Consider the following 26,999-nt stretch of genomic DNA (forward strand, 5'->3'; position numbering starts at 1 on the left):
CACATGCCGCTGAGCGGCTGGGCCCGTGAGCCGTGGCCGCTGAGCCTGCGCGTCCGGAGCCTGTGCTCCGCAACGGGGGAGGCCACAGCGGTGAGAGGCCCGCGTACCGCAAAAAAAAAAAAAAAAAAGATGCTGGTAATGGTTGCACAACTTTATGAATATACTAAAAATTACTAAATTATATTCTTTAAAAGAATATAAGTCTTTTTATGGCATTTGAATTATATCTTAGTATAATTCAATATAAAGCTGTTATAAAAAAACAAACTAGGCAAAACCAAGATAAGTAATTATCTTTCTGCCCAACCTGTCTCTTCTCCGTGTAGAATGAAAACTTCTCTTAACATTCCTCGTGTCTTGGTTATAATCTCCCCACCCCCAGGGGCTGACATCTCCAATTAGGGGCCTATGGAAGAGCTTTAATTTGTTTTAAAATCAGAAGCAAAAAATTTTAATATAATCCAGTTTAGATTATATTAATCCTTGTGCCCACACAGTTGTAAAATGTAAGTTTCTCTCTCTCTCTCTCTCTCTCTCTCTCTATATATATATATATATATATATATAATTTTTTTCTGTGTGTGTGTGTGTGTAGGAAGGGGCAAAAATGCCCCTAGTCCAGGACAGTGGCAGTGGGACCCTGCTGGCTCCCCACAATTCAATACTAAACCACAGCCTTTTCTCAGAGTTTGTTCTCTGGCTTGGGGACTCGTGGGCACCCTCTGTTGCTCTCATGATGCCAGGATGAAGTCGGAAGCACCAAGCTAAATGAGAAAACTAAACCAAAGGAAATGGAATGGGTACTCTTGCCTCTGTTCATTACCCACTAGCCGGACACTCAGCGCTGGGGGAAGGAGGGGTGAGGGAGGGAAGGAGGTAGGGACCTGGGCTCAAAAGCAAAGACCAGTGACCAGCAGAGTGAGCTTGGGCAAGTCACGTGACCTGTTTCTTGCTCGGTTTCCCCATGTCACTGAAAGTGCGGAAGAGCATTTTAAAGCGTGAAGGGTTGGTTTAAGCAAGACTTCACCGTCTCTGCAGGCTGTAGTCATGGGCCTTGCAGTTCCTGCCTGAGATTAGGCAGTCTCGCTGTGGACAGTCCCCTGGGTCAAATCTAGTTCCTCACACAGCCTCTTAAACACAGGACAGTGTCACAGCAGTAAAGGAAACAGAAGGGCAGGGGAGAGAAGCTATCATAGTTTTTATTCCAGATCTTCAGCTGAAATCTTTCCAGAACATCCAATTCTGGCTGATGAACCAAAGATCAATTTCAGTTGTAAGCATTCAGTTTTTATTGCTCAGAGAATCCTTCTGAAGCCAAGAAAACAAACAAACAAGACCCACCCAAGAAGTATCAATATAGAAACCCTGTTCCAGGACACAACCCTTGAATTCTTGGTTTCCCCAGGAAAACCCATGTAAAACTAGATGCTAGCAGGCTTATGTTTTGACCTCTTAGATCAAGCACAGCAGAATAATGTGGGACACAAAACTGAAATATTTTGGTGTGTGTAAGAAGCTGAGAGCAGGGCTTCCCTGGTGGCGCGGTGGTTGAGAGTCCGCCTGCCGATGCAGGGGACATGGGTTCGTGCCCCGGTTCGGGAAGATCCCACGTGCCGCGGAGCGGCTGGGCCCGTGAGCCATGGCCGCTGAGCCTGCGCATCTGGAGCCTGTGCTCCGCAACGGGAGAGGCCACAACAGTGAGAGGCCCACGTACCGCAAAAAAAAAAAAAAAAAGCTCAGAGCGAAGACAGTAACTCTGAACTCCCCAAATTACAGTGGTAAACTGACGAGCAACAAAACAGGCCTGTAACTCACATCTGGGGGTGGACGTGGCAGGCACCCCAGCAAGGCCTGCCCAGTCCCACTTAACATTCCAGGGAGATCCAGGGGTGGGTGGGAGTAGAGGGGAAATGAATTCCGGCAAAGAAGCCCAGATTTAGCAAGTTGGGTGTAGGTCATGACTACAGAAAACACGCTGATTAGAACGAGGGCAGGTGATTTGAGTGTTGGCTCTTCGTTTAAATATCACCTAATCGCTGTGTGACCCTGGGTGGATCTCTTACCTTTTCTGAGCCTCCGGTTTTTTACTGTGGTATTTCCCATATTGTCTGGATCAGAAAAATAGCCAGAGTCCTAGATTTTAAATACAGATTCTCAGGTGTCCCACCCAGATGTGCTGTATTGGGATTTCCAAAGCTGGGCTGTAGCTGTGGGCATTTTTAACAAGTTTTTCAGGTGATTCTTAAACCAGGAAAGTTGGGAAATATCTTTTCTGCACAATGTGGGTAATAATAGTAATCCTCCCTCATGGGATGTTGGGAGGATTACATTATTAGGTAGAGCATTTAGCATTGTGTTGGCACATCCTGAGTCAATAAATGTTAGCTTTTTATCACTGAAAATCATTAGTACCATTTATTTAATAAATATTTGTTATGTACCTATTACGTGCAGGGTCCAGGGCAAGGGTTGGCAAACTATGGTCCAACGCACTTGTTCTTATGTGGTCTGCGAGCCAAGAATGGTTTTCACATTTTTTTTTTAAATGGTTGGAAAAAAACAAAAGAAAAATAATAGTTTGTGCCACTTGAAAATTTTGTGAAGTTCAGATGTCAATGTCCATAAATAAAGTTTTATCAGAACACAGCTACACCCACTCCTTTACTGTTGTCTCTGGCTACTTTCATGCTACAATAGCAGAGGTGAAGAGCTGCAATAAAGACCATGTGGCCCACAGAGCTGAAAAATATTGAATATTTTCTACCTGGTCCTTTTTTAAAAAGTCAATAAATAAATAAAATTATTTATTTATTTACTTTTGGCTGTGTTGGGTCTCTGTTGCTGTGCACAGGCTTTCTCTAGTTGCGGCGGGTGGAGGCTACTCTTCGTTGCGGTGCGTGGGCTTCTCATTGCAGTGGCTTCTCTTATGGCAGAGCACGGGCTCTAGGTGCATGGGCTTCAGTAGTTGTGGCACGTGGGCTCAGTGGTTGTGGCACGTGGGCTCTAGAGCACAGGCTCAGTAGTTGTGGCACACGGGCTTAGTTGCTCCACGGCATCTACCTGGTCCTTTACCGAAGAAGTTTGCTGAACCCTGCTTCAGGGCAAGGGCCTTCAATTGGGGTTCTTGTATTTGGGGAATATACAAAGATTTCTCAAGAGGTGTATGGGCATGATTGAGGAAATCAATTCTCAGATCCTCAACTTTGATGAGTACTTTTCCCTAAAACTGATCATCTAAGAGTACACCCAGAAGGTGACTCATGGTGCCGAGGTTGAGAAAGTAATTGGTCCATGACTGGGAAAGAAATCCCAGGTGGTTTTCATTTCTTTGCTTTTAACGAAATTGACCCAAATAATTATGATTGATCATCGTATGATTTTCTGGCATTTAACTCAGAAGGAATTAAAATAATTGAGAAGCATTGCTGTAACAATACACTTTCTCTGTCCCTATCCTTATTTATGCGAATGTGACTTCTCAGCATTTACATCAATAAAAGAAGAAAATTGGGACTATAACTGAAAGAGATCTGTATCTCATTCTAGCAGTTGGTAAAAAAAAATTTTTTTTTAAGTAATATCATCACAGATATATAAACTGATTAAAAACTAGGCCTATCAAACTCATTAAGGTATATTCTTGCTTATTTTAATTATTTATCAAAAATGTGTAATGTATTTATGTAGCTTACAACAAAAAGTTGTTTTGAATGATAATTTGATGTAAAGGAAATGTTTAAAGCTTGGAGCCCTACAGTCAAAGGGAATAAAAAACGTGTTTCAATTTACAGAACTATAATTTTTTTGCTGAGTAGTGGAATGAAATGAACAACAAAAATTCCTCAAGATTAGTAATGTTTCCCATTTTCAGTCCCCTCCCTCTGTTCTGGAAATTTTAGAGATTGGTTCTCTCAACCTGACTGGCTGAGGTGAGGGACCTCCCAACTTTTTTTCCTGGCAACACTACCATTTTGTCTCAACTTTGCTGGTCGCTGGATCTAGGGCATTCAAGAATTGGATCAGATCAGTATCAAACTTCTCACCTCCACGAGAACAGAATTTAAAGATTACTGAAGAGAAAAGAATCCACTGTGCAAAGGTATCATTCATCTGCTGGGACAAAAGAAATACCAGCCTATGTGCCCTTTCTAAGGAATATACTCAAGAAATGAACGGAATAAGGATAAACTCAGAGTAAAGATGTGAAATACGGGAAGAAGAGTATAAGAAATTATGGTGAACAACGAATGTTGTAATCTTTGGTTAAATCTCAGTTGATGTGGTCATTTGGGAATTGGAACATAAGAGACATACTGTAGGGCAAAACTTAACAAAAGCCTGGAAGTAAACTCACAAGCTACCTCAGCAACACCCAGGATTTGGAGAGAGGGGTTGTAGAAAGAGATGTGGCCCAACGGCCTCCTCTTGTGAGGAGGAGACTTCTTAATGAAAGGTTTGGGCCTAGGTGATATTTATATCTGATATAGCAATAGAGGAATCGATTTAAAAATAATCGCTAGAGTTTAGAAAGTAACTATTAGCAGAATGGAAACGTATAAGAACTTTCAAGAACAAAGTGAAAAGTTAGAAAAGAAAAAGGAGAAAATTACAACGTTTAATAAATAGTAAATATTAAATAAGACAGAAATGAATAATACCAAGTATACGTTACTATGAGAAATGCAAACAGTTTGACTTCTCCAACCAAAGACAAAGACATGCTATTAAAGGAAGATATTAAACCACTGAGTGGGAAAGATAAACCAAGCAAATGTAATAAAATATAAAACAAGACTTAGAATACTGTTATTAAATAAAGTGTAATTTAAGGCCCAAAGCTATTAAATAGAAAGATCAGGCATATACTAAAGGGTAAAATGTAAAATTGACAAAGAACACATAATAGCCACAAACTCACATGCATCAAACAACATATGACAAAGTATAATAAAATGAAACACAGTAATACAAGAAAAGCATGATAAAAAAACACAGCCACAGTAAGAGGCTTAAAAATACTTCTTTCAAAGTTTATCAAGCAGACAAAAACTAAGAGAATCTGAATAACAAAGTCAACATACTTGATTCATAGATCTCCTCAAACATTTACAAAACTTGGTCATGTACATGGCCATAAAGAAAACTAATAAATTACAAAAAGCACGTATTTTACAGGTCATTCTCAGATCAAAACTCATTAATATCAGAAACCAAAAATGAAAATATAGTTTCACAAACTGTAACTACTTGAAAAATAAGACATAAACCTTTATATAACTCTTGGGTTTTATGCCCCTGACTTACCGAACAAACCAACCAACCCTAAAACTGAAATAACGAAGTATCTAGAAATTTATGAAAGAAGGACACTTCATATAAAAATCTATAGGGATATGGATGTCATGAAAATTTCTTAAAGACTTGGAAATAGGCAAAAAAGATCACTGGTTGTCCCGTCATATCCCAGCTCTGGGTTATCGAATCCTATAGCGGTCAATGCCTTTTAGCGTTTTTGAGCTATTTTACAACTTTGTGAGTTACAGAAACATACAATAATGCAAAAAACATATAAGAATGTAAACACACCTTGTGGGTGGAATGCAACTGATGGTTGCCCTGTAGACCCCAACCAGTTTTGCATCTGTCTGTAAGTCTGTTTCAGCATTCCTGATTGCCTGTGTAAGCATTCATTGAACTCCCCTTCAAACCTGTTGTAACAACCTACTGATTCCCTCATTAATTAATGAATTAGATAAAATTGCTAACACATGCTCATTTTATATTTGTATGGCAGTCATGATTTAACTTTGAAAAAAATGATCTTTTAACATAGGTGAAGTCATACTGGAAAATACACAGCTTTAAATGCTTCCCCATTATTAAAGGCTGAAAATAAGTGAACTTAACACAGGAAATTAGACTAACAAAATAAACTGAAAGAAAAGCAGGGGAAAGAATTAATAAAGATAATGCTGAAATAAGGATACATGCTGAAATGAATAAAATGGAGGAGTAGAGAGAGAATAAATAAAAGCAAAAGCTTTACTTTTACATAAATGACAAAACAGATAAACTCCTGGCAAACTACCTAAGGAGAAGACTGAAAATACAAATAAAACACAACCCACCCCAAACTCCCCTAAAACCACCCCCCCCAAAAAAGTAACAAGAGCACTGTTAGATCAAAAAAAAAAAAAAAAGCCAAAGATTCTAAAATAAGTTTAGAAGAATGTTAAGTGGAATTACAGACCAAAATGAATGATTTTTTCTTTTGCAAAGTATGTATTACCAAAATTTATCAGGTTGAGACATAAAGTCCAAATAGACCATTAATTACAGAAAAAAATGGAAAGTTTGTTAAGAATGTACAATGAAAAAGGGTATCAGCCCAGAAAATAAACAGATAATTCCTGAAATAACAAACTATTGCTGGTCAATGAAAAAGGAGGAAAGAGCCTCAATTTATTTTCAGAGAAACATAACCTAAAACAAACAAACAAGCAAAGTCAGAGAACAAAGAAGAAAACCAGCATTCAACTGCACTTACACATAAGGTTATAAAAATTCCAAGGAAAATATTAGTAAATGAAATCTAGGAATGTATTAGAAGAATAATCCAACATCACCTAGACGGTTTGTTTCAGGAATGCAAGAGGCTTCAGTACCAGGCTATGTCCTACACTAATTCACATATCAACATATGTAAGTACAAAACCCAAATATTTATGTCAAGAGATAGTTAAGAGATATTTGACAATAATCAGCAACCCACCTTGATAAAAACTCTGAAAATGGGAGAAGAAAATGACTAAGTACTATAAAAACTGTCACCCAAGGAATAGCATATATTATATTAAATTGGGAAATTCTAAAGCCATTCAAGTTAAAAATCAGAGATGCAACAGGGATGCCAGCTGTTTCAACATTGTTTGGAGGTTCTGACTAATACAATAGGACAAGACTGCAAAATAAGTAGTATAAGTATTGCAAGGGACGAGAAAAAAACACCTGGGAATGAGGTGACTATACCACAACCATCATGTCATATTTATCAGCGACCAAGAGTTTCTAATAAATACTGTCAATGAATAAAAATTTTTTTCTAAGGTAGTACAATATAGACAAATATACCAAATATAGCTATTCCCTATGCTTGCAACAAATAATTATTTTAACATAAAAAAATCCTATTTACAGTTACAATAGAATTCAAAACAACAAGAAAATACAGGCCCTATTTAATAAGAATAGACTGTATATGAAGAAAACTATATATTACAACAGGGTTTAAATAAAAGTTTTTGGGTGGAAGATTTAACATTTATTTTTTATTTTTTTGGCTGCGCTGTGTGGCACGTGGGATCTTAGTTCCCCAGCCAGGGATCAACCCCGTGCCCCCTGCAGTGGAAGTGCACAGTCTTAACCACTGGACTGCCAGGGAAGTCCCAGATTTAACAGTTTTTAAAGTCTTCTTTTCATGAGTTCATGTAACCATACAGATACAATTCTAATACAAATCCTCAAAAGGTTTACTTTTTATGGGGGGAGGGGTAATGGACAAAATGAAGTTCGTTTAGAAATATGAATATTTAAGAATTGCTAAGAAAATTTTGGAAAATAATAGCTATGGGGAGGCTTTGCAAGTCTAAAAGATACTAAGGATTACCTTAATGCTAATATAATCAAATATGTAATGTTGGCAACCCAGAGAAGTATAAAGATCAGTGAGATAAAACAGAGATTCTAGAGATAGAGCCAAGTATATTTGGGAACTTCATCTAAAGGTGAAATTAAGATTTCAGTTCCAAGGAAAATAATATTTTGTTTAACACATGGTCCTGGTTATAATTGGGCAGCTAAACTCCTATATCATACACACATAAATATGAACTCTGGCTGCAGAAACTGAAAACAAATAATGAAAATATTAAAGAAAAAACCCTCAAGGGAAGGGAGGACTTTCTTAGAAACTACAGGAGCCACAAATAAAGCACTAGAAGAATCTGACTGCATACAAAATGATTATTTTTATGTGGAAATAGCACCATGAGGAAGTCAAAAGACAAAGGATAGGAGGGGAGAAAACTCAGCACCATTTGACAGACATGGGGTTCACATCCCCAGGTGCCCAGCAACCCAAGGAAAAAAATAAGAGTATGAGTTTAAAGTTCATAGGTAAGAAAAATGCAAATAATCAACAAGTCTATGCAGAGGTGTCACAGAGATGCAGATCAAAACACCAGCTCAGGAAATGCACAAAGACCAGATTACCATTTTCACACATCAGACCTACAAAACTTCAAAAGATGGATAACAAGATTTGTGATAGCTGGAGCCCGCACCACCAGCACCACCAACGAGACTATCTATCGTTCTGAAAAACTCATCTGAATCTACGCAAGTACAAGCTACAGAAACTCATTGAAATGCACTTTGGGGACTCTAACCTACAGAAAGAAAAGAAAGCACAACTGAATAAGAGGAACTATGTAGGATGTTTACTGTGGCAGTTTGTAATGGCAAACAAACCCCCAAACAACCAAAATACCCATGAAGATGGAGATGGGTGAATAAAGCATGGTGCTTATAACATGGTAAGACATAGTCTACCGTTTGCTTAAAAAAAAAAGTTAGGCATAGCTGTACTGACACACAGTACTGTTAATAAATGGAATAATAAGGGCAAGGTAGAGAGAAATGTACATAGTGTGATACAATTACTATAAAAATAAGGGAAAGCCTTTTCTAGGTTATCTTTTAAGTTGGTATGAACACAGAGACCTTACTTACCTTGGGTGGAATGAGAATAGGCTGGAGATTATTGGCTTGGTTTTTGTACAATTCTATATATAGTTTATCACAAGGAACAAGTTTTGCTGTTGTAGTTTGTTAAAAAAATCCAAATATGCATGTGTGTGTATATGCATTATATGTATCTATGGAGGGCAGCAGTTCTGTGGAGATATAATGATATAAAGAGAAATATAGTATATAAAAAGAAAATAGTATGCTCAATTCAACCCCAACTCTGTAACTGGAGTAGAAAACATACATACGGGACTCCCCTGGTGGTCCAGTGGTAAAGAATTCACCTTCCAATGCAGGGGACGCGGGTTCAATCCCTGGTGGGAGAACTAAGATCCCACACGCCGTGGGGCAACTGAGCCTGCGTGCCACGACTACTGAGCTCACACGCCTCAATGAGAGAGCCCATGTGCCACAACTAGAGAGAGAAAACCTGCACGCCACAACTAGAGAGAAGCCTGCATGTCACAACTAGAAGGAAGCCCACGCGCCACAACAAAAGAGCCCGCAGCACAATGAAAGATCCCACATGCCGCAACTAAGACCTGATGCAGCCATAAATAAATAAATAAATAAAATAAATTTTAAAAATAGAAAACATACACAAGCATAGAAAAAAAAGATTAGAAGGAAGTCCATTAAAATGGTCACAATTTTTACATCTGGATAGTAAAATTATTAGTGACTTTTAAATATTTTTAATATACATACAGATGGTCCCCAACTTACGATGGCTCAACTTAACAATTTTTCGACTTTACGATGGTACAAAAGCAATACACATTCAATAGAGTCATACTTCGAATTTTGATCTTTTCCTGGGCTAGCACTATGTGGTCTGATTCTTTCTCCCGATGCTGGGCAGTGGCAGTGAGTCAGCCATGGGATCACGAAGGTGAACAACTGATACACTTACAATCATTCTGTACCCCTCCAATCTGTGTTTTTCACTTTCTGTATTCATTAAATTACATGACCTATTCAATATTCTCTTCTAAAATAGGCAGATTTTTGCCCAACTGTTGGCTAATGTAAATGTTCTGAGCACATTTAAGGTAGATGAGGCTAAGCTATGATGCTTGGTAGGTTAGCTGTACTAAATGCATTTTCAACTTAATGATATTTTCAGCTTACAATGGGTTTATCAGGACATAACCCGTTCGTACGTCGAGGAAGATCTATAACGTGTTTCCCATATTTTTTATCTTGAATACACATTACATTTATAATCAGGAAAAAAATCATTTAAAAGTTGAAACTAGGGGCACACTGGGAAAAAAGATGTAGAACACAGGTTCATGACAATAGAAGTTTCCCAGGTAAAATCCAATGGCTGAATAGTTTCCTAAAGAACTGCAAGCAGTAATTCTAAAGTGATAAAATACTAACAGAGTAAGCTGCAAGCTTTTTTGATTTCTTACCAAACCATAGTTATGATGCATTATCATCACTGCTGATACAAAAATAATTTCTGGCGAAGAAGAAGGATCAAAGATAAAAAGAAAGAAGACAGAGCCCAGCTTGAGGATATATATATATGTATGTGTTTTCTTTTTTTTCTTGGCCACGCTGCGCAGCATGTGGGATCTTAGTTCCCCGACCAGGGATGGAACCCGCGTCCCCTGCATTGGAAGCACCGCACTGGATCACTGGGGAAGTCCCTGTATGTGTATCCTAAGGGATGCTGACTTTCTATTTCCAACAGGCACTTCTCAAGGTTTTCAGCATCACCATTTTCCATATTTCCTTAGTTCGTTATTACAAAAAAAAGGGGGGGGAGGGAATAATATCTTTATGTAAAAGTGAATTGATATGCATGAGAATTTTAATAAGTTTGTGTGTTAGGGAATAAAATTAAAATGTTGATTACTCTGGTAAAAATGTATCTAAAGTGTTCTCGCATTTTAAATACGCTTCTCTCACAAGAGTAACTTCCCCTCCTCATCAATCCTTGCTCATGCTCTGTGACAGCATGTTTCATTTATGCAGTGTTTATTAAGAGCCCACCCTGAGTTGAAGATAATGCTAGAAGCTGGAAATCAGAGATGAAGACCCAAATTCAGGTCTTTGGATCCAAGCACGGGTAATTTGAGATAGCTCTCTGGCGCCACCTACTGATCACACAGCATTTCAATTCAAAACAGACAAATTTGAAATTTCCCTCTCGTCAGTACAGCCCATGCTTTGGACCTAGGTGCTTTTCCAATCCCTCTCATCTGATCCCTGGGACTGCACGTATATTACTATCTAAAACAATGCCATCCTAGAAAACTGTCCTAAAGGTTAATATTATAATTAACCTAACCTAAAGGTTAATTATATCAGTATCTAAACAGAAACGTCAGGTTTGTCACTCTGAAGTTTCAAAATAAAAATGATAGTTGGGTCACTTTAGGCACCACACATATTTGACTGTGAAGAAGGTAAGGCATTTATATACTATTCATGAGAGAGGACTAAGAAGAAGCTTTGCTTCTTCAAGTTCTCTTTAATTATATAATTCAAACCCCAATAACCCAAATCATACTGTGACTCTAGAGAATCACTAACATTTGTTATGTTTTAATGATGTAGCAGTTTATTAGGAAACCATTCCTTTTTTTCCCTCATTTACGCTAAACTTTTTTTTTTTTGATCAAAAGTCCATGTAACATTATGTAGAAAATGGTCCTTCATGCCGATAGATTTGTATCCATGTATTAACACACTATTACCCCAAACATCGGGGGTATTTCAGAATGGGGACTTGAGAGGCTTAGAAGCACCATCTACTACACAAATTTAATGAGGTGGCAAAAACCTTTATTAGAGTTTGCAAATCAAGTTGGAAGCAAACAAACGTGTTCACTACTCAATTCATTTCATTCCAACCCCTAATCGGGATCATCTTGGTAGTATTTAAGATTCTACAGCACTTAGAACACCGCGATTCAGAGGTCTCACAACTACCGCAGCATAAAAGAAATTTCAGTAAGCAGTATAAAATGACAATTTATTATGCGGGCGGGGTGTTTTCACAACAGGCCTTAAAAGCATTAAGGGCAGACCTCTCACAGAATTCCATTTCTGCCTTCTGTTTTGGTCACTCCTTTTTCCCCCTTTCTTTTGTTTTATAAGCACTAGTCTGGTATGGAATCCGCCGGACAGAGCAAAGCTGGGTGGGCGCCTCCTTGGATGATGGAGTAAGTCTGCTTGGGTAATTCCTGCTGAGAGGTGGTGGAGAATATGGGCGGAGCCGTGGTGGCCACGGCGATGTTCTGGCCTCCGTCGCTGACCACAGTCACTTCAGCGGTCCCCTCCTGAATCAGAGCGTTCAGGCCTTCGAAGTCAGTGCAAGTAATGCCCGAGCTGGTGATGAAAGTCTGGTTGCCAGAGCCTTCCTGGGGGCCGCCCGGGGCCGTGGGGATGAGGGTCTGGTGCAAAGTGCCTCCGTCCGTCTGGTCGTGAGTGGTCAGCAGGACAGCCGGCTGGGGCATCGGCGCCGCCTCGCTCGGACACCCCGAGGAATGAGGAGGGGCGATCAGATTGACCTGGCGTAAGATCTGCAGCCGGCTGTTCCCGGGCAGTTCCTCTGGGTTCTGCGCCACCAAGGCGGGCTGTACGATGTTCACTGCGGCCGCCGCAGCCTGGACGATGGTGTTTGCCTGAGGCACCTGATGGCCAACGATGATTTTGACTCTGCCCTCGCTGAACTGGGGCACTTGGCTGGGCTGGAGGGGCACCTGGAGGTGCCCCACAGTGAGGGGCGCGGCGGGCTGCTTACTGGGGTCGATCTGAAACTGCAGGACGGTCACATCCGAGCTTTTATTCTCATTGTACTCACTGTGCTGCCGCTTGTGGCTGCGGAGCGAGTCCTCGCGCATGAAGGAGGCATCGCACCGATCACAGTGGAAAGTCTTCTTGGCGTCCAGCTTGGCCACCTGGCGGCTGCTCTGCCGGCCCGTGTCTTTCCTCTCCGAGGCCTCGGTCTTGACCACGTCGCCGTGGAACTTCTTCACGTGCTTGCTCAGGTTGCTGGGCTGCTTGGTGTCGAAGCTGCAGTAGTTGCACTTGAAGGGGCGGTCGGTGCAGTGGATGCGCTCGTGGATGCGCAGGGCGGCCTTGCTGGAACAGGAGTAGCTGCACTCGGAACATTTCTCGGGGTGCTCGGACTGGTGCACCCGGCTGTGCTTGCGGAGCGTGGCCTTGCTGTCCCCCAGGAAGTCGCAATGCGGACACTTGAAGTTGTTCCCGCTGTGCTTGATGCGGATGTGCGACTTGAGGTTCCCCTTCATGGTGCAGCGGACATTGCAGAACTCGCACTTGAAAGGCTTCTCCCCCGAGTGCACGCGCATGTGCCTTTTCAAGTCCGAGCTGATTTTGAACTTGGCGCTACAGAGCCAGCACTGGAAGGGGGCGTCCCCTGTCAACACAAGGTGAGTTTCGATAAGAACAGGCAGGCAACAACCATAGCGGATCCCCCCGAAGCACACACCAGAAAATCGCTTATACCAAGGCAGGCGGGTGGAGACCTTCTAACTGCAGCTCCTAGCAGCCCCTGGGAGAAAAAAAAAGAGGGGTCGGGGGCTTCTCTCCTTTTCCCAAACTTAAAGCACCACCACCATTATAACACCCGGAAGAAAAACGGAGATTGAAAATCAAGCTATTTAACTGTCCCCAGTAAAAAAAAATAAGATTTGCGAATACACTTAGTATATCCTTGAAAACAATCACGCTATCGTTCCTATGGTTATTGTGTTCACTCTGCTAGGGAACCATTCACAGTTGCATAATTTTGCATAATCCGTTGATTTTGGTTGAGTTACATGTTGCAACAGATTCAAGGGCACATTTTCAAATCAGTCAGCTCCATGCTCACTCATCAGAATATTCTTTTTACAATGATTGAAACGCCCAGCTTACACTTCATGCAGATTTTTATTAATAAAGACGTGTTTATTGCGCACAATTTATTTATCCCACATTGCCAGCTGCGTTCTTTACTTGTGAAGTTACAAAATCCAGCTGCTTGATTTTTTTTTTTTTAATTCATGTTCGGTGAAAGATGAACAGGAAAAGCGAAATTGCAACATCTGAAAGGACATGATATTCCAAGTTTATTTCCTCAGTGAACGCTAAGTCCCAATCATCTGATAATTCAAGCGAATTGGTGACCCCGCCCATTGTAATATTGTTTAAGCAAGCGAAACAACAGCCGCTAAGGTTCTTCGGTGGCTTCCCGGACGGCAGGCGCCCTGCTGAGCATTCCACAAGAATGGTCTCACTTGATGATCCCGACATTCCCATGAGGTGGGTACTATTATCAATATTATTCCCAACACTATTGTACAAATGAGGAGGCTGAGGCCTGGAGCGACTCTATCACTTGTTTCCAGTCACTCGGTAGTACATGGCAGAGCTTGGATTCCAACCCAGGCTGATTCCAAAGCGGGTATTCTTTTTTTTTTTTCTTTGTAATTAAAAGACTTTACTTTTTTAGAGCAGTTTTAGGTTTGGGGAGATTATACAGAAAGTACAGAGTTCCCATATGCTCGCTCCTTCTCTCCCCTGCACGTCGTTTCCCTATTATTAACATTTTGCATTAATGCAGTACACTTGTTACAACTGATGAACCAATATTAATAGATTATTATTAACTAAACTCCGTAGCTGACATGTGGATTTACTCTTTGTTTTCTATATTTCTATGGGTTTCAACAAATGAATACTATTACATATCTACCATTACAGTAGCATACAGGATAGTGTCACTTCTCTAAAGATGCCCTGTGCTACACCTATTCACCCCTAACCCCACTCCCGGAACCCCTGAAATCTCTGATATTTTTAATTGTCTCTATAGTTCTACCCTTTGCAGAATGTCATATATTGGTTAACATCTTAGCGTATGTAGCCAAAGCTGGTATTCTTGGATGCTAGGTGATTATCTGTACATATGACCAATGTTTGCTTTCTTACCATAAGCTCAAAAGAGTGGGACTGTGTTCTGGCTTTTTGGTATAAGACCTATAACATCACAATGAGCTGTTTAATAAATGCAATTAATGATGGAGCAAATTAAACAAGCTTCGAGAAAAGGAAGAAGCCCCAAACTAAACAATGCTTTGCATGACTAAATGCCACTGAGATCATTCACGTGAAACTCTAGAACAAGGAATGGTAAGCTATACACACTGTGAGTCAAATCTAGCCCACAGCCTGTTTTTGTAAATAAAGTTTTATTGTAACACAGCCATGTCCATTTGTTGTGTGTTGTTTCTGGTTGCTTTCATGCTACAACTGGCAGAGGTGAGTAAATTGTGATAGACACTGTATGGCCCGCTCAGCCTAAAGTATATTTACTATCTGGCTCTTTATAGAAAAAGTTTGCTGACTTCTGTCTTAGAATGTTGCTCTCAACCATCTTTATGCCACGGACCCCTTTCTGGCGGTTTAGTGAAACCCATGCACGCTTTCTCGGGGTAATGTTTAAACGCACAAAGTAAACTAAAATAAAAATCAAAAGGAATACAAAACAAACTAACTATATTGAAAATTATTAAATAATTAAATTGTGATTTGGCAATGTGTGTGCATTAAGTAACAAGCTCTAGCGGTGGGTCTAGTGACTACACCAATTTCTAAATGGAGAAGAGTGTAAACGATGTTTCGATCTATCAGAAACACGTTATAAAAAGATCTGTGATTTCTACTGGCGACAAGTTCACATGCACGGTAATCAGGCTGGATGCCTATTTTCATAACTGAAGGACACATCACATTTCAGTAAGATGAGTGAAAATGAAGATGTAATTTTTTTCCTCATCCAAGTTCAGGGTCCTCCTAAATTCTACTCATGGATCCCTGCGTGGAGGTGTCTGTGGAATCAGAGGAAGAATCATTGCTCTAGAATGTTCTGCTAGGTCTTCCAGTTACATCACTGCCCAAATTAGTGACGATCTGTTTGCCTTTTTTTTTTTTAAAAGCAATTTAGCAGAGGTCAAACCCAGGAAAACCAGATAACCAAATCTCACAGCTGAGTCGCAGAGCTTAACAACACTTTTTGACGTGAAGGCAAAAGGTTTAAATCTTTTCCTCATCATTATCTTCTTTTTCCTTTTCACCATAGATTTATTTCTTAAATGAGGCAGACTGGTCAGTACCAGTGCCACTGGACCATAAGCTCCCCAAAGCTAATGACCACGTTCATTCCTGCCCACTACCTGACCCTCGCAGTGTCTGGTACCTGGTGAGGACTTAGTGAATGTTGCTCCGTGAACAAGCAACTGATATATTTAAGCTGACAGATCTCTTGAGTTTAGGTTGCCACCGAGACAATATAGTTGATCAAAGCGATGGAAGGGTAAAGACAAAATCCTATTAATTTTACAATTTGTAAAATTTTACAAGTGCCACAGATTTATAAAAGGGAAATGAACATTCCATGGAGATACTGCATAAATGGCATACATTTAAATTTTTAGAAAATATACTTTTTCTAGACCAACTTAAAGATGCTATTATAAATGAAATGGTTAAGTTTACCCTCCTAAGTTAAGATGATTCTGAACAACTTCCCTAAATGAATCCTTCAGTGCCTCTGAGGCTGAGGAGATTTCTGAAGAAAATCAGATGGGTGCCAGTTATGCCAATGTCTTAACTTGCTGTAGAAGATTAATGTCCCCAGACCTCCCCACCTCCTATCGCTCCCTGTCGCCATGGCCTCTGCCATGTATGTAATTATGCATGCTCTCCCGACGGGACAGGATGACTTGTCACGACCCCTAATAAAATAGGCTCTATCACGTCATTGGATTTGGCTGATGGTATGTTAACCAGACTTGATACAAGTAATGGCTTGAATGGGTTTGTGAATCGGGGTTTGCTCGCTTGTACCTCTGTCATCCATCGCCAGGAGGTCAATCCTGTCCTACCCGCTGATCCCAGGAGGAGGAAGACAGACGTGGAGCGCAGGTGGATTGTTGCAGCCAAGGCCAGTGGACAGCTAGCCCACAGCCAGCAGATTCTGAGATTTGTAAGTGAGCCCAGCAAAGACCAGCAGAGTTGCCCAGATGACACCCAGCTGATCCCCAAACATGAACAGAGAAGGCATGTTGTTGTATCCACTGAGGTTCTGTGGGGTTTTTTGTTACACTGCATTATTGTGACAACAGATAACTGATACACATATTGGCATCGAGAAACAGAGCGCTGCCGTAACAGAAAACTAAAATACGTAGCTTTGGGTTTGGGGGGCAGGTAAAGGCTGGAAAAGTGGCAGTGCACACATTTCACGGCAAGCATTTGGGAAAACTGTCACCTGTCGTAACTTAGAAGATAGAAAATGTAACCACTGAATTCTGAACTTGAGCGAAGAGATTCATTAGTTCTAAGCAGAACAGTGAAAGTGTCTTACAAGCTGCATATGATAAGGTCCCACAAGAAAGAGACAAATTCAAAAAAGAACTGGCCATTTTCAAAATGGAATTTAGCGAGAATACAGAAAATCAAAGATGTGCTGGGTTAGATGAAGTTTCCCATCTTCAACCAGCAAAAGATTTTCAAAGTACGACAAAAGCCTGGGAACAAAGATCATATCCAGGGAACTGATCGCAGAGGGAAGAACGAATGAGAAATGAAGGGTGTAAGCACAAGGTTCTTTGTCAAAATCTCCAAAAGAATAAAGTTGGTGCCAAGTAAGTCCTCTCAGCTGGACACGGATTCCTAAAAGTCGCACCGGCTTCAACCTACAGAACATTATTTGCCGAAAGTGCCTATAATTGAGTTTAGAGGAAAGGCAAGTCTCCGGAAGAATTATGGGTGTGGCTTTTGGCACACAGATACACAGGAAACTCACAACGTTTTTAAGATAGCTCTATCAGCAAAGCTGTCAGTCTAGACTAAAATAAAACCTAAAAAGATCCCAACTTTCGGTAGGCAGGAAGCAGGCTGAGAAAGGTTCTCAAAGGCACATTTTCCACTCCTTTTCAGAAGTGGTTAAGGGAGGTGATGAAAGGCTGCTCCAGGGAGCAGAGTCAAAAAGCACGCGGCCGAGTCAACGCCTAATCAAGAAACATTCCCTGTTCCCAGAGTAGGGGGACCTGGAAACACCTGCCCAGAGGGATTTCAGAAATCTGTGCACCAGTGACTGCCAAGCGCCTCCTGTTCTTCCCCTTTGGAACAGCAGGAATATTATAAGTATCCTGGCTGCGTTTCACTGCTGCATGCTGGGAGCGTGGGGACAGACAGCTTGTCTTTTTATTGCAGAAGGCTCTAGGTCAAGAGAAGCCATATCTATACCTGATGGAGACTGCAAGTTCCTGATCCTATGATTGGCTAGACTTGTGTGGGTGTTGGGAGGCCATGAATGCATCTGCATGTCAGAGAGATGTGAATGATGGTGGGGTGAACTGGTGAATGATGGTTGGTGCAAAAATGGCCTTTGCCATGTAACCCTGGGATGACCTTCCACTGTGGGTGAGCTCAGCCCCACCCCTTGACACCAGGCCCGACCATTTAACTTACTTTAGGCCAATGGGATGCAAGCAGAGGCTTGAAATGAGCTTACGCATTGGGGCATACTTGTTTTGTCTTCCATGCAGAGGTCTGCCCTTGACATGAGAAGGACAAGCCTGGAGTAGCCCACTGGTCCCAGAGGGAGGCTATGAGACATGTGGGCAGAGCCAGACTGCCCCAGCCAAGGCAAGGAGACAGCCAGCAGATCCCCAGCCAAGGTCAGTGGACACTCAGCCTTTCCCACACATGTGATTAAGCCCAGCCAAGATCAATGGAATGTCTAGCCAACTCCCTGCTGACCTGAAGTATGTGAGCAATAAATGCTTTTATAATATGCTGCTGAGATTTTGTGGTGGTTACACAGTACCACTGTATCGAAAGCTAAGAGACACACTTGCTAAAAGGAAAACATACATCATTTGTTAAGTTGCCTACTCAGCTGAGTTTTTTCATCAAGCTGTCCCATGCTGAACTGATCAGAGCAGTCTTCAAAAGACGACTGAAATGCCTAACCATACGTTATGCAGACACTGATTAAAAATGCATTGCTTATATCTATATTTCATTTAGCGCACCTCCTCAAGTAAATACTAGTGAATAGGGTCTAAAGCTACATAAAGATGTGTATAAAGTTATAACCTTAATGTTTTTCCCTATTTTACAGGGAAAGCGACTTCTGAGCAGATGAAAAGCAAAACTGCAAACCACGGGATGAACTAACGTGCCCAGGTCCTTTACTTAGGTTGTGGCTCAGTGCTTGAAGGTGCCGGTGATTTAGGCAACAGGCAGTTGGGAGCACAGCGTAAGGACCACATGAAGGACGTACCTGTGTGGGACCGGAGGTGTACGGTGAGCTGGCTGGAGTTGCGGCTGGCGTAGGGGCAGATCTGGCATTTGAAGGGCCGCTCGTCGGAATGTATCCGCAGGTGCTTGTTGAGGCTGCTGCTGTCCGCAGCAGCGTAGTCACACGTCTTGCACTTATAGGGCTTCACGCCCGTGTGGCACCGCATGTGGGTCTTCAGCTTATCCTTCCGGCTGAAGCACTTGCTGCAGACTTCACACTTGTGGGGTTTGTCTCCTTCAAACGTGCACACACGGCATCAGGAAACAAGATGAAAAGGGAAAAAGGCTTATTTCCCACTGCCTTATGAAAAGCGTAAGACACAGTCACCCAAGGATATTTAGAACCCCCCCCCCCAAAACGACACGGATGACGGGCAAAGAGCTAACGTCTTGGGAGAGGAGGAATTGCTTCTTCTATGTTGTTTATTAGTATTTTCTAATTTTTCCTACATTGAAGATGAATTCTTTCTTTATCAATTTAAAATAGAAGGCAACTCAAAAATTTTAAAGTACAGCTAAGTAAAATAAGAAACATTGTCTCATACCCATTAGCTCTTTTTTCTTTTTCATAACAGACACACCCTAAAACTCAGAATCTCTAAGTTTTAGTACAGCTCACGTCTGACCAGCCAAAGAATACATTTCTCGGCCTCACTCGCAGCCAGGGGTGATTCTGCGATGAAGTCCTCATTAATCAAATGGCAGAGAAGGTAAATGTGTCCCTCTCGTAAAAGGAAATGGCTGGCCTTTTACTTTTTCTCTTTCCACCTGTCTTGCCAGCTGTTACCAAGACATGAGGGTGAACAAGCAGGTGAGGACAGCACACCTGCAGATGTTGGATACGTAGCCTAATGTACTGTAATACATAGAGAGAACTTAAGTCCCTGGGTGATGGGGACAGAGCTGCCTACTGCCTAGACCACCTGCTTACCTCTGGACAGCTACGTGAGACAGACATAAACCCCCACCTCGTGTGAGCTGGTGCTGGGCTGTTTTGCTACAGCAGCTTAAACTGTACACACTAACGCACATTGTCAACTTGCCACCCGTGAACAACTGCTAATTTTTGATGCCTACTTTTCCAATTATCTTGTATGTGTGTGTGCACATTTTGGGGTACAAAAACCTTCTTGGCCAACATCAATTTAAACACTTATTTTTTGGAAGGTACTGTGCCTCTGAATGATTTTACTTAATTCTCTCAACAACCGGGATTAGAACCCAGGACAGTCTTGCTTTCTTAGCCAAATGCAACACTGCCTCTCCACTGACTACTTTCTTGCACTTAAAATAATTTCAATCATTTTCACATCATTAAATTTCTACAACATGATTTTTAAGGCTGAAGTATTATATGTACTATACTGTAAATGTACTATAGATTATTGAACCAATTTCCTACTTGGCCATCGAAAAGAATAAAGTAGATACATGCATACGGACATGGAAGGACATCCAGCATTAAAGGAGAAACAAAGTTGCAGAGAGTGTATATATTATTAACTTAATAAGAGACGGAAAAAGTAAATTGTGTGTTTTTAAGCCTGGTATACACATGCCAAAATTTAAGAATGAGACACACTGGATTATTAAGACTGGTGACTTTTGTGCGTGTGTCAGATAAGAAGGATGTGGGCTGTGAGTCAGGATTTTCACTCTTTACATATCAAACATGTATTTTGGCCAAATCCTAAATAGCTAAGTGCTAAAATCAATTGTCAGCCAAAAGTTGGTCACTATCCTCATAGAACAAACATCTGGGATTTAAGAATACATCTAGAAGTATATTAAAGATTGTAATTTTTTTTTTTTTTTTGCGGTATGCGGGCCTCTCACTGTTGTGGCCTCTCCCGTTGCGGAGCACAGGCTCCGGACGCGCAGGCTCAGCGGCCATGGCTCACGGGCCCAGCCGCTCCGCGGCCTGTGGGATCTTCCCGGACCGGGGCACGAACCCTTGTCCCCCACGTCGGCAGGCGGACTCCCAACCACCGCGCCACCAGGGAAGCCCAAGATTGTAATTTTATTATTAAAAATGTTCACAGTCAAATTAAAAAATCCAGGAACAATAATTTCTCATTACTGTCAGCTGCTAAACAGCTTCTGTGGGCGCCATCCTGTGTATGTGCAACACCGAGCAGATGCCGGATGTCGGTGGAGCTGGATGGCTTACGGCCAGCTCTGCTGGTAAAGAGCCCCACTCTTGCTGTTCCTGGCCACGAGCTCTTCTCCGAAAGTAACTAAGGTAAGTACACCTTGTCAACTCTCTGACTTGAAGATGTTGACGGAGATGCTGCAGTTATGCACAAATCATCCTACAAACCCAAGCGTGGCTAACTGTGAGTAGAGGATGCTTCCTGAAGATTTGCAGCGATGGACTCCAGGGTGCTGTCCTCACTTACATTTTTATAATGCTTCCCCAATTATCATGCATAATGACAGCACTTTACTCTTACAATGAAGAATATGCTACGTGTGACTGATGGAACTTCAACACAGGGCACCCACCAGGAGAGATTCATTGCTTGTCACATTGAGAATGCTTACCAATACCTAAAACTTAATAACTTCAGATTGTGATAACTAGAAGAAATCTAAATGACATGACGCCGTGAGGCTGATTAGATATGATGGTGATCCCAGTGCAACAAGGCAATCGTTGGCCGTGGCCAAGGAATATCAGCGATAACTGCTAGATATTTTATCTTCTTTATCTTCCAGATATTTTATCTGAGGCTAAGTAGCAGAATTTGGGCAATTAGGGATGCCCACGCCAAATTTCAGTGTCCCTCCCTTATACACGTTGACACTCACTGAATTTATATATGACTGTATCATCTGAATTATGAGCGTCTAATACTTCAGGAAAAATAGTCTAAAAGCAATTCCTTCTCCATGCAGAAGGTCTGGGAGACATAAAAATAATACATTAGAGAAAATTAAAATCACCAGAAGTAATCACAGTTTTCTTTTTCCATGTAATCCTTTTTTTCTCTCCTTTAAAAAAAGTATTTATTAAATTCCCCTTTCAAAATTGCAAAACACACTCAGGTATCCAATGATGCAGTGTAAAGATACATAAATGAAAAGTCACTATTTTCCCCTTCCTTCGTTTGTTTACCAGTCATTACACACACCACAAACACACACACACACACACACACACACACACACACACACCCCTTACTTACAGGATCATCTCCTCCAAATGAGAAGAATATGTGCATTTAAATTAATTCTGGCAGATCAATTTCCAAAATGTCTGTACCAGTTCACATTTCCACTTCTAAGTTTTCTCATATCTGTTCCAGCACTGGATTTTATTGCTCTAAACATTTTCTGCCAAAATCATGTGTAGAAACAGCATCTCGTTTTTATTTCATTTGTGTTTGTATTCCCATGATGACCAGTGAGGTTCTGCATCATATCATGTGTCTGACTTGTCCGGATCCCCAGCTCCCAGCACAGAGAAGGGATGTGTGTGAACCACTTACCCGTGTGGATTTTTAAATGACGCTCCATGTCCTTCATGCCATAGGCAGTCTTGAACTGGCAACCTTAAGAAAAGGCAAGGAAAAATCAATGACAGAGGGAAACACAGTCACTTTAGAATGGAGAAGCCTGGCAGAAACTTCCTTAACCAAGTAATGAAAGTTAATCCCACAGTAATGGGACCAACAGGTATCAGTGTGCTCCTGATACCAGGTACCAAGTACATAATATCTCGTCTGTACTTCCTGCTCAAATTGCTTCACCTACATCTGATCACGAGGAAACATCAGACAAACCCAAAGTGACGAACATTTTATTCAATATGAAATAACTGGCCTGTGCTTTGCAAACCTGTCAAAGGTCATGAAAGACAAAAGCTTAGGATTAAAGGAAACTAAAGACACATGAAAGCTGAATGCAATGTGTATTATGAACTGGATCCTGGACCAGTTTTCCTTTTGATACAGAGGACATTAGTGAGACAATTGGTAAAATCTTAATAAGGTCAGCAATTTGATAATAGTATGTATAAATGTTAATTTCCTGATATTGATGATTGTACTGTGGTTACATAAAAGAATATTCTTGTTTCTAGGAAATATACATTGAGGTACTTAGGGGTAAAGGGACATCATGTCTGCAACTTTGGGGGAAATATATGTATATATAGAAAGAATAACAAAGCAAACATAGTATGTTAATATTTGGGAAATCCAGATGAAAGATACATAGAAATTTTTGGTGCTATTCTTACAACTTTTCCTTAAGCCTGAAGTTTTCCTTGCCTTCCCTAAAGGTTTTTTTTTTGCAGTACGCAGGCCTCTCACTGCTGTGGCCTCTCCCGCTGTGGAGCACAGGCTCCGGATGCGCAGGCCCAGTGGCCATGGCTCACGGGCCCAGCCGCTCCGCGGCATGTGGGATCCTCCCAGACCGGGTCACGAACCCGTGTCCCCTGCATCGGCAGGCGGAATCTCAACCACTGTGCCACCAGGGAAGCCCCCTAAAGGTTTTGTTTTTTTTTTTTAAGTAAGGAAAGAATAATTTTTCTGGATGTCTTCCTAAGTTACAGCACAGCAAGAAAATTTCACAGGAATCTGAAATTTTCACTAGTCCCATTCAAAGAAAGACCCATGGCTATAAAAGTCTTAGAGCCCAGTGCATGGTGACCAGAGACAGTGAGAGGTCGTATGTGATGATGCAAATGCTGTGGGTTGATTTTTTTAAGCCAAGCAGTTTGGAGCACATCTACGTCCAGTTGTCAGGAATTCACGAGTTCGAGTCTTGGACCTGTTAAATGTCACATTCTCTACAAAAGTAGGTAGGACAAGATGCTGCCTTTACCTGGATAGCAACAGTTAAGCCTCTTCTGAGCAGTTGGGGCCGTGGGCTTTTTGGCTCGTGACTTGACAGGGAGAGAGATGACAGTGGCTGTCTGGTTTTCATTGCTTTCTGTGGGCAGATATGTTTGATAGCCATGTTCAAAAACAAATTCTGGAGCTGAAACTAAAAGATATGACGATTATTAATTTTCATAATATGAATACCCAATAGATATTCCCTTTGTCCACCTTCCTTTGTAGAGAATGAACATGTTGAGATTGCTTTCCCAGTCTCCCTTGCTGCTTAGGAGTGATCATGTGACCCCACTCTAGCCCATGAGACAGTAGAGAACATCTGCTGCAGGGCCTTTGGAAAAGATTTTCTCCCTGACTTGAAGAAAAGGTGGGGGCAGAAAGAGAGGTAGTTGAGGAAAGCTCATTCTTGCTGCCCTGGTTGCCCCACTTTCTGTCTTTGGACATGCTGGAGTGAGGATGTGATGTCTGGATCTGTGGCAGCCATTCTGTAACCATAAAGGGAGAGCAAGAAAACCAGATGTTGAGCCAGAGCCCTGAAAACCATTCAAATCTAGACTTACTAAATAAAAAAGAAATGTCCCTACCATTTACCAGGTAGGTTTTCTGTTAACTTCAGCCAAAAGCATTAGTTACTTTCATAGGCTTTATCACAAAATCCTAACACACAACTGGAAAGGAACTGATTGAAGGAATTCTGGGCAAAACTACAAATACTCTCTAAACATAAATACTTTTTAACACAAGTACTCCTAAAACAAACAAACAAACCTTGTATTCTTACTGAAATTTTGAGGAAAAAAGAATAAAAAGGAGACCAAACATCTTTATCATCTTTGTCTTTAACCTTGTCATTATAACAGGAAAAATAGGCAGTCTCAAATTTCTTTTTTCTTTTTTTCAATTATAGTTCTTTTGACTACTTTGTTCATTAAATTTATGGTTTGGGAATATGTATTTTCTTTCTTCCTTTATTACATGTAATCGTCACATGGAGATTTGGCTTCAAATAGGAGTAAATACAACCATGGGGCTTGTTCATTAGATGAACTTGTCAGGCTGAGAGGCCCTAATGATGGCTTTGAGAGCCAACGTCATATTCTGTTTCCAAACCTCAGTCACTGAGGCACCACCTTTGACATTTCTGCCATCGTACTTACAGAGTACACTTCTTTAAATCAACATGGGCCTGACATTACTCCCTATTTTGGCTTTGCCTGAAGCAGTAATACTCCCTCCACAGGTTTGAGGTGTTAATTACAGTTTCTCTTAAAACAAACATCTTTCTTTGAATCTAAGATGTTATAGACTGTAAGGTGCAGCATTATTTTACACACAATAAATTTTTAAAAGTTGCCTATTCAACACATTATAATGCAATGTTTTCATATTCCTTAGGTATTTATATACGTATAGATATTCCTTAGACATTTTATAGTATTCATTGAATGAATTCTTTTAGATTTCTTTGGATACTTGATAGGAAACTCAGGTTCCTTACCTGTACTCCTTGGGCACCTTTGGCAATGACAACTTCATTCCAGTGCATGTCAAAGAATAGCTGGGTTCTATCAGTATTTGGTATTTGAGCAAAATCATGGTTTCCATTTTCCTCAATTGAAGTATGTCGGGGGAAGTGGCTTTTGTTTAAAGCTGGCCGAAAGAGTCTGACAAACTGATGTTCCATCTTCACACCGAGTCTCTCTGATGCATTAACCAACCACACCCGCCTCTTGTTGAGATGTTTCATCTACTCTGCGGGATTAGCTATTGCTCCTGCTTCCTCTGCTCTGCTTGGTTCTCAAAGCATGGTCCCCAGCCAGCAGCACTGGACTTACCTAGGAACTTGCTACAGAGGCAATTCTCGGGCCCCACCCCCACCAACTGAATGAGGAACTCTCAGGTGGACCCAGCAATCTGGTCTAACAAGCTGCCCACGTGATTCCGATACATGCTCAAGTTTGAGAACCACTGGTGTAAGGGATCCTTTTCCAGGCATCTCGGCAGCAAACCTTAACCCAACTTTGTCTATTTGAGGGACTCCATCTTTCTTGGTTGTTGCTTTGCAAAAACTACAGTTGTTCCTCCAATAACAAATACTTGCTTCAGTAATATCAAATTGACCCGCTGCTACTGTTTCCAGGTATTTCTGGGCACAGTTACTTTTCATCTTCTATCTGAATCATCCTGCAATATCGCAGAAGACATTCCAAACAGCAATTAAACCCAACAAATGTAGTGCCAAAAAATGCACACAACTCTGCCAAAGTTACAAAAAAAGTGACCAATGACAATGCAATCAAGGTTGTTTACCAGCGCGCAAAGACAATTTTTTGGTGACTGCCTCTTGGCTGGCAGCTATCTCCTTGATTCCAAGGTGCACCCCCATTTCAGATGTTACAATGTATCTTTGAACTGATAAAAGTCTAGGTTCAGCTACTTCCTAGGTGTGGGACCTCAGGCCAGTCACGTGACTTCTTTGAGCCTCCGTTTCCTCGCCTGTAAGTGGGGATAATCACTGTGCCCACTTCATAAGGTTATTGCAAAGTTTCATGAGAGCATCAGTAGCACAGGATATGTCCACAGCTGAGTCTTAATAAATGTGAGTTACTACAATTGAGCAGAACTGGGCACCAAACTTTCAACAGGAATATGATCAAGACTCAGGGAGACCAACTGCCTTCGTTTGCCTGGGTCTGAGGGTTCCCCGGGATACAGGACCTTCAGTGCTAAAACTAGGATGGCTGTTCACGCTACCATGACTTCCCAACTTTCTGCTCTACCACTTTTTGAACAAAAAAGGCTGGAAGACCCTGGGGTGGGGAGGGGTTGTGACAGCGGCCAGGCCCTCCCTAAGGCTCAGCTCAGCTGTGGAGTCCGTAACCCTCCTGGGGAGGTAAGTACGGGTTCCTGAATGATCCTGAGCCTGGGATTCCCGCCCTCCAGGGAGATAGATGGGGATTCGTCCCCTAACTGTCCACCTGCCCCTCCACCGTAAGCCTTAGCATCCCTTTC

At 41.4% G+C, this 26,999-nt stretch overlaps 1 protein-coding gene across 4 annotated transcripts in view; it reads right to left on the reverse strand.

The window, feature by feature from the left end:
• ZFP64 (ZFP64 zinc finger protein) overlaps positions 1-26,999 on the reverse strand; it is a 92,834-nt gene that overhangs the window by 51,836 nt on the left and 13,999 nt on the right. For 2 of the 4 annotated variants that reach the window (XM_022597477.3, XM_022597476.3), the window contains exons 3-6: positions 23,974-24,135; positions 22,635-22,697; positions 19,127-19,378; positions 6,189-13,207 (exon numbers count right to left, since the gene is read on the reverse strand). In XM_022597477.3, coding sequence (XP_022453185.2) covers positions 11,925-13,207; positions 19,127-19,378; positions 22,635-22,697; positions 23,974-24,135 — 1,760 coding nt within the window. In that variant the 3' untranslated portion in view covers positions 6,189-11,924. Of the gene's footprint in view, positions 1-6,186; positions 13,208-19,126; positions 19,379-22,634; positions 22,698-23,973; positions 24,136-26,999 lie in introns of those variants that run through there. The other 2 variants (XM_022597479.3, XM_089897081.1) reach the window with 2 other exon arrangements.

This window comes from Delphinapterus leucas, chromosome 15, assembly GCF_059928025.1.
Source record: "Delphinapterus leucas isolate spDelLeu-1000000601 "Yukka" chromosome 15, BTC_Dleu_Yukka2, whole genome shotgun sequence".
Lineage (NCBI taxonomy): Eukaryota > Metazoa > Chordata > Mammalia > Artiodactyla > Monodontidae > Delphinapterus > Delphinapterus leucas.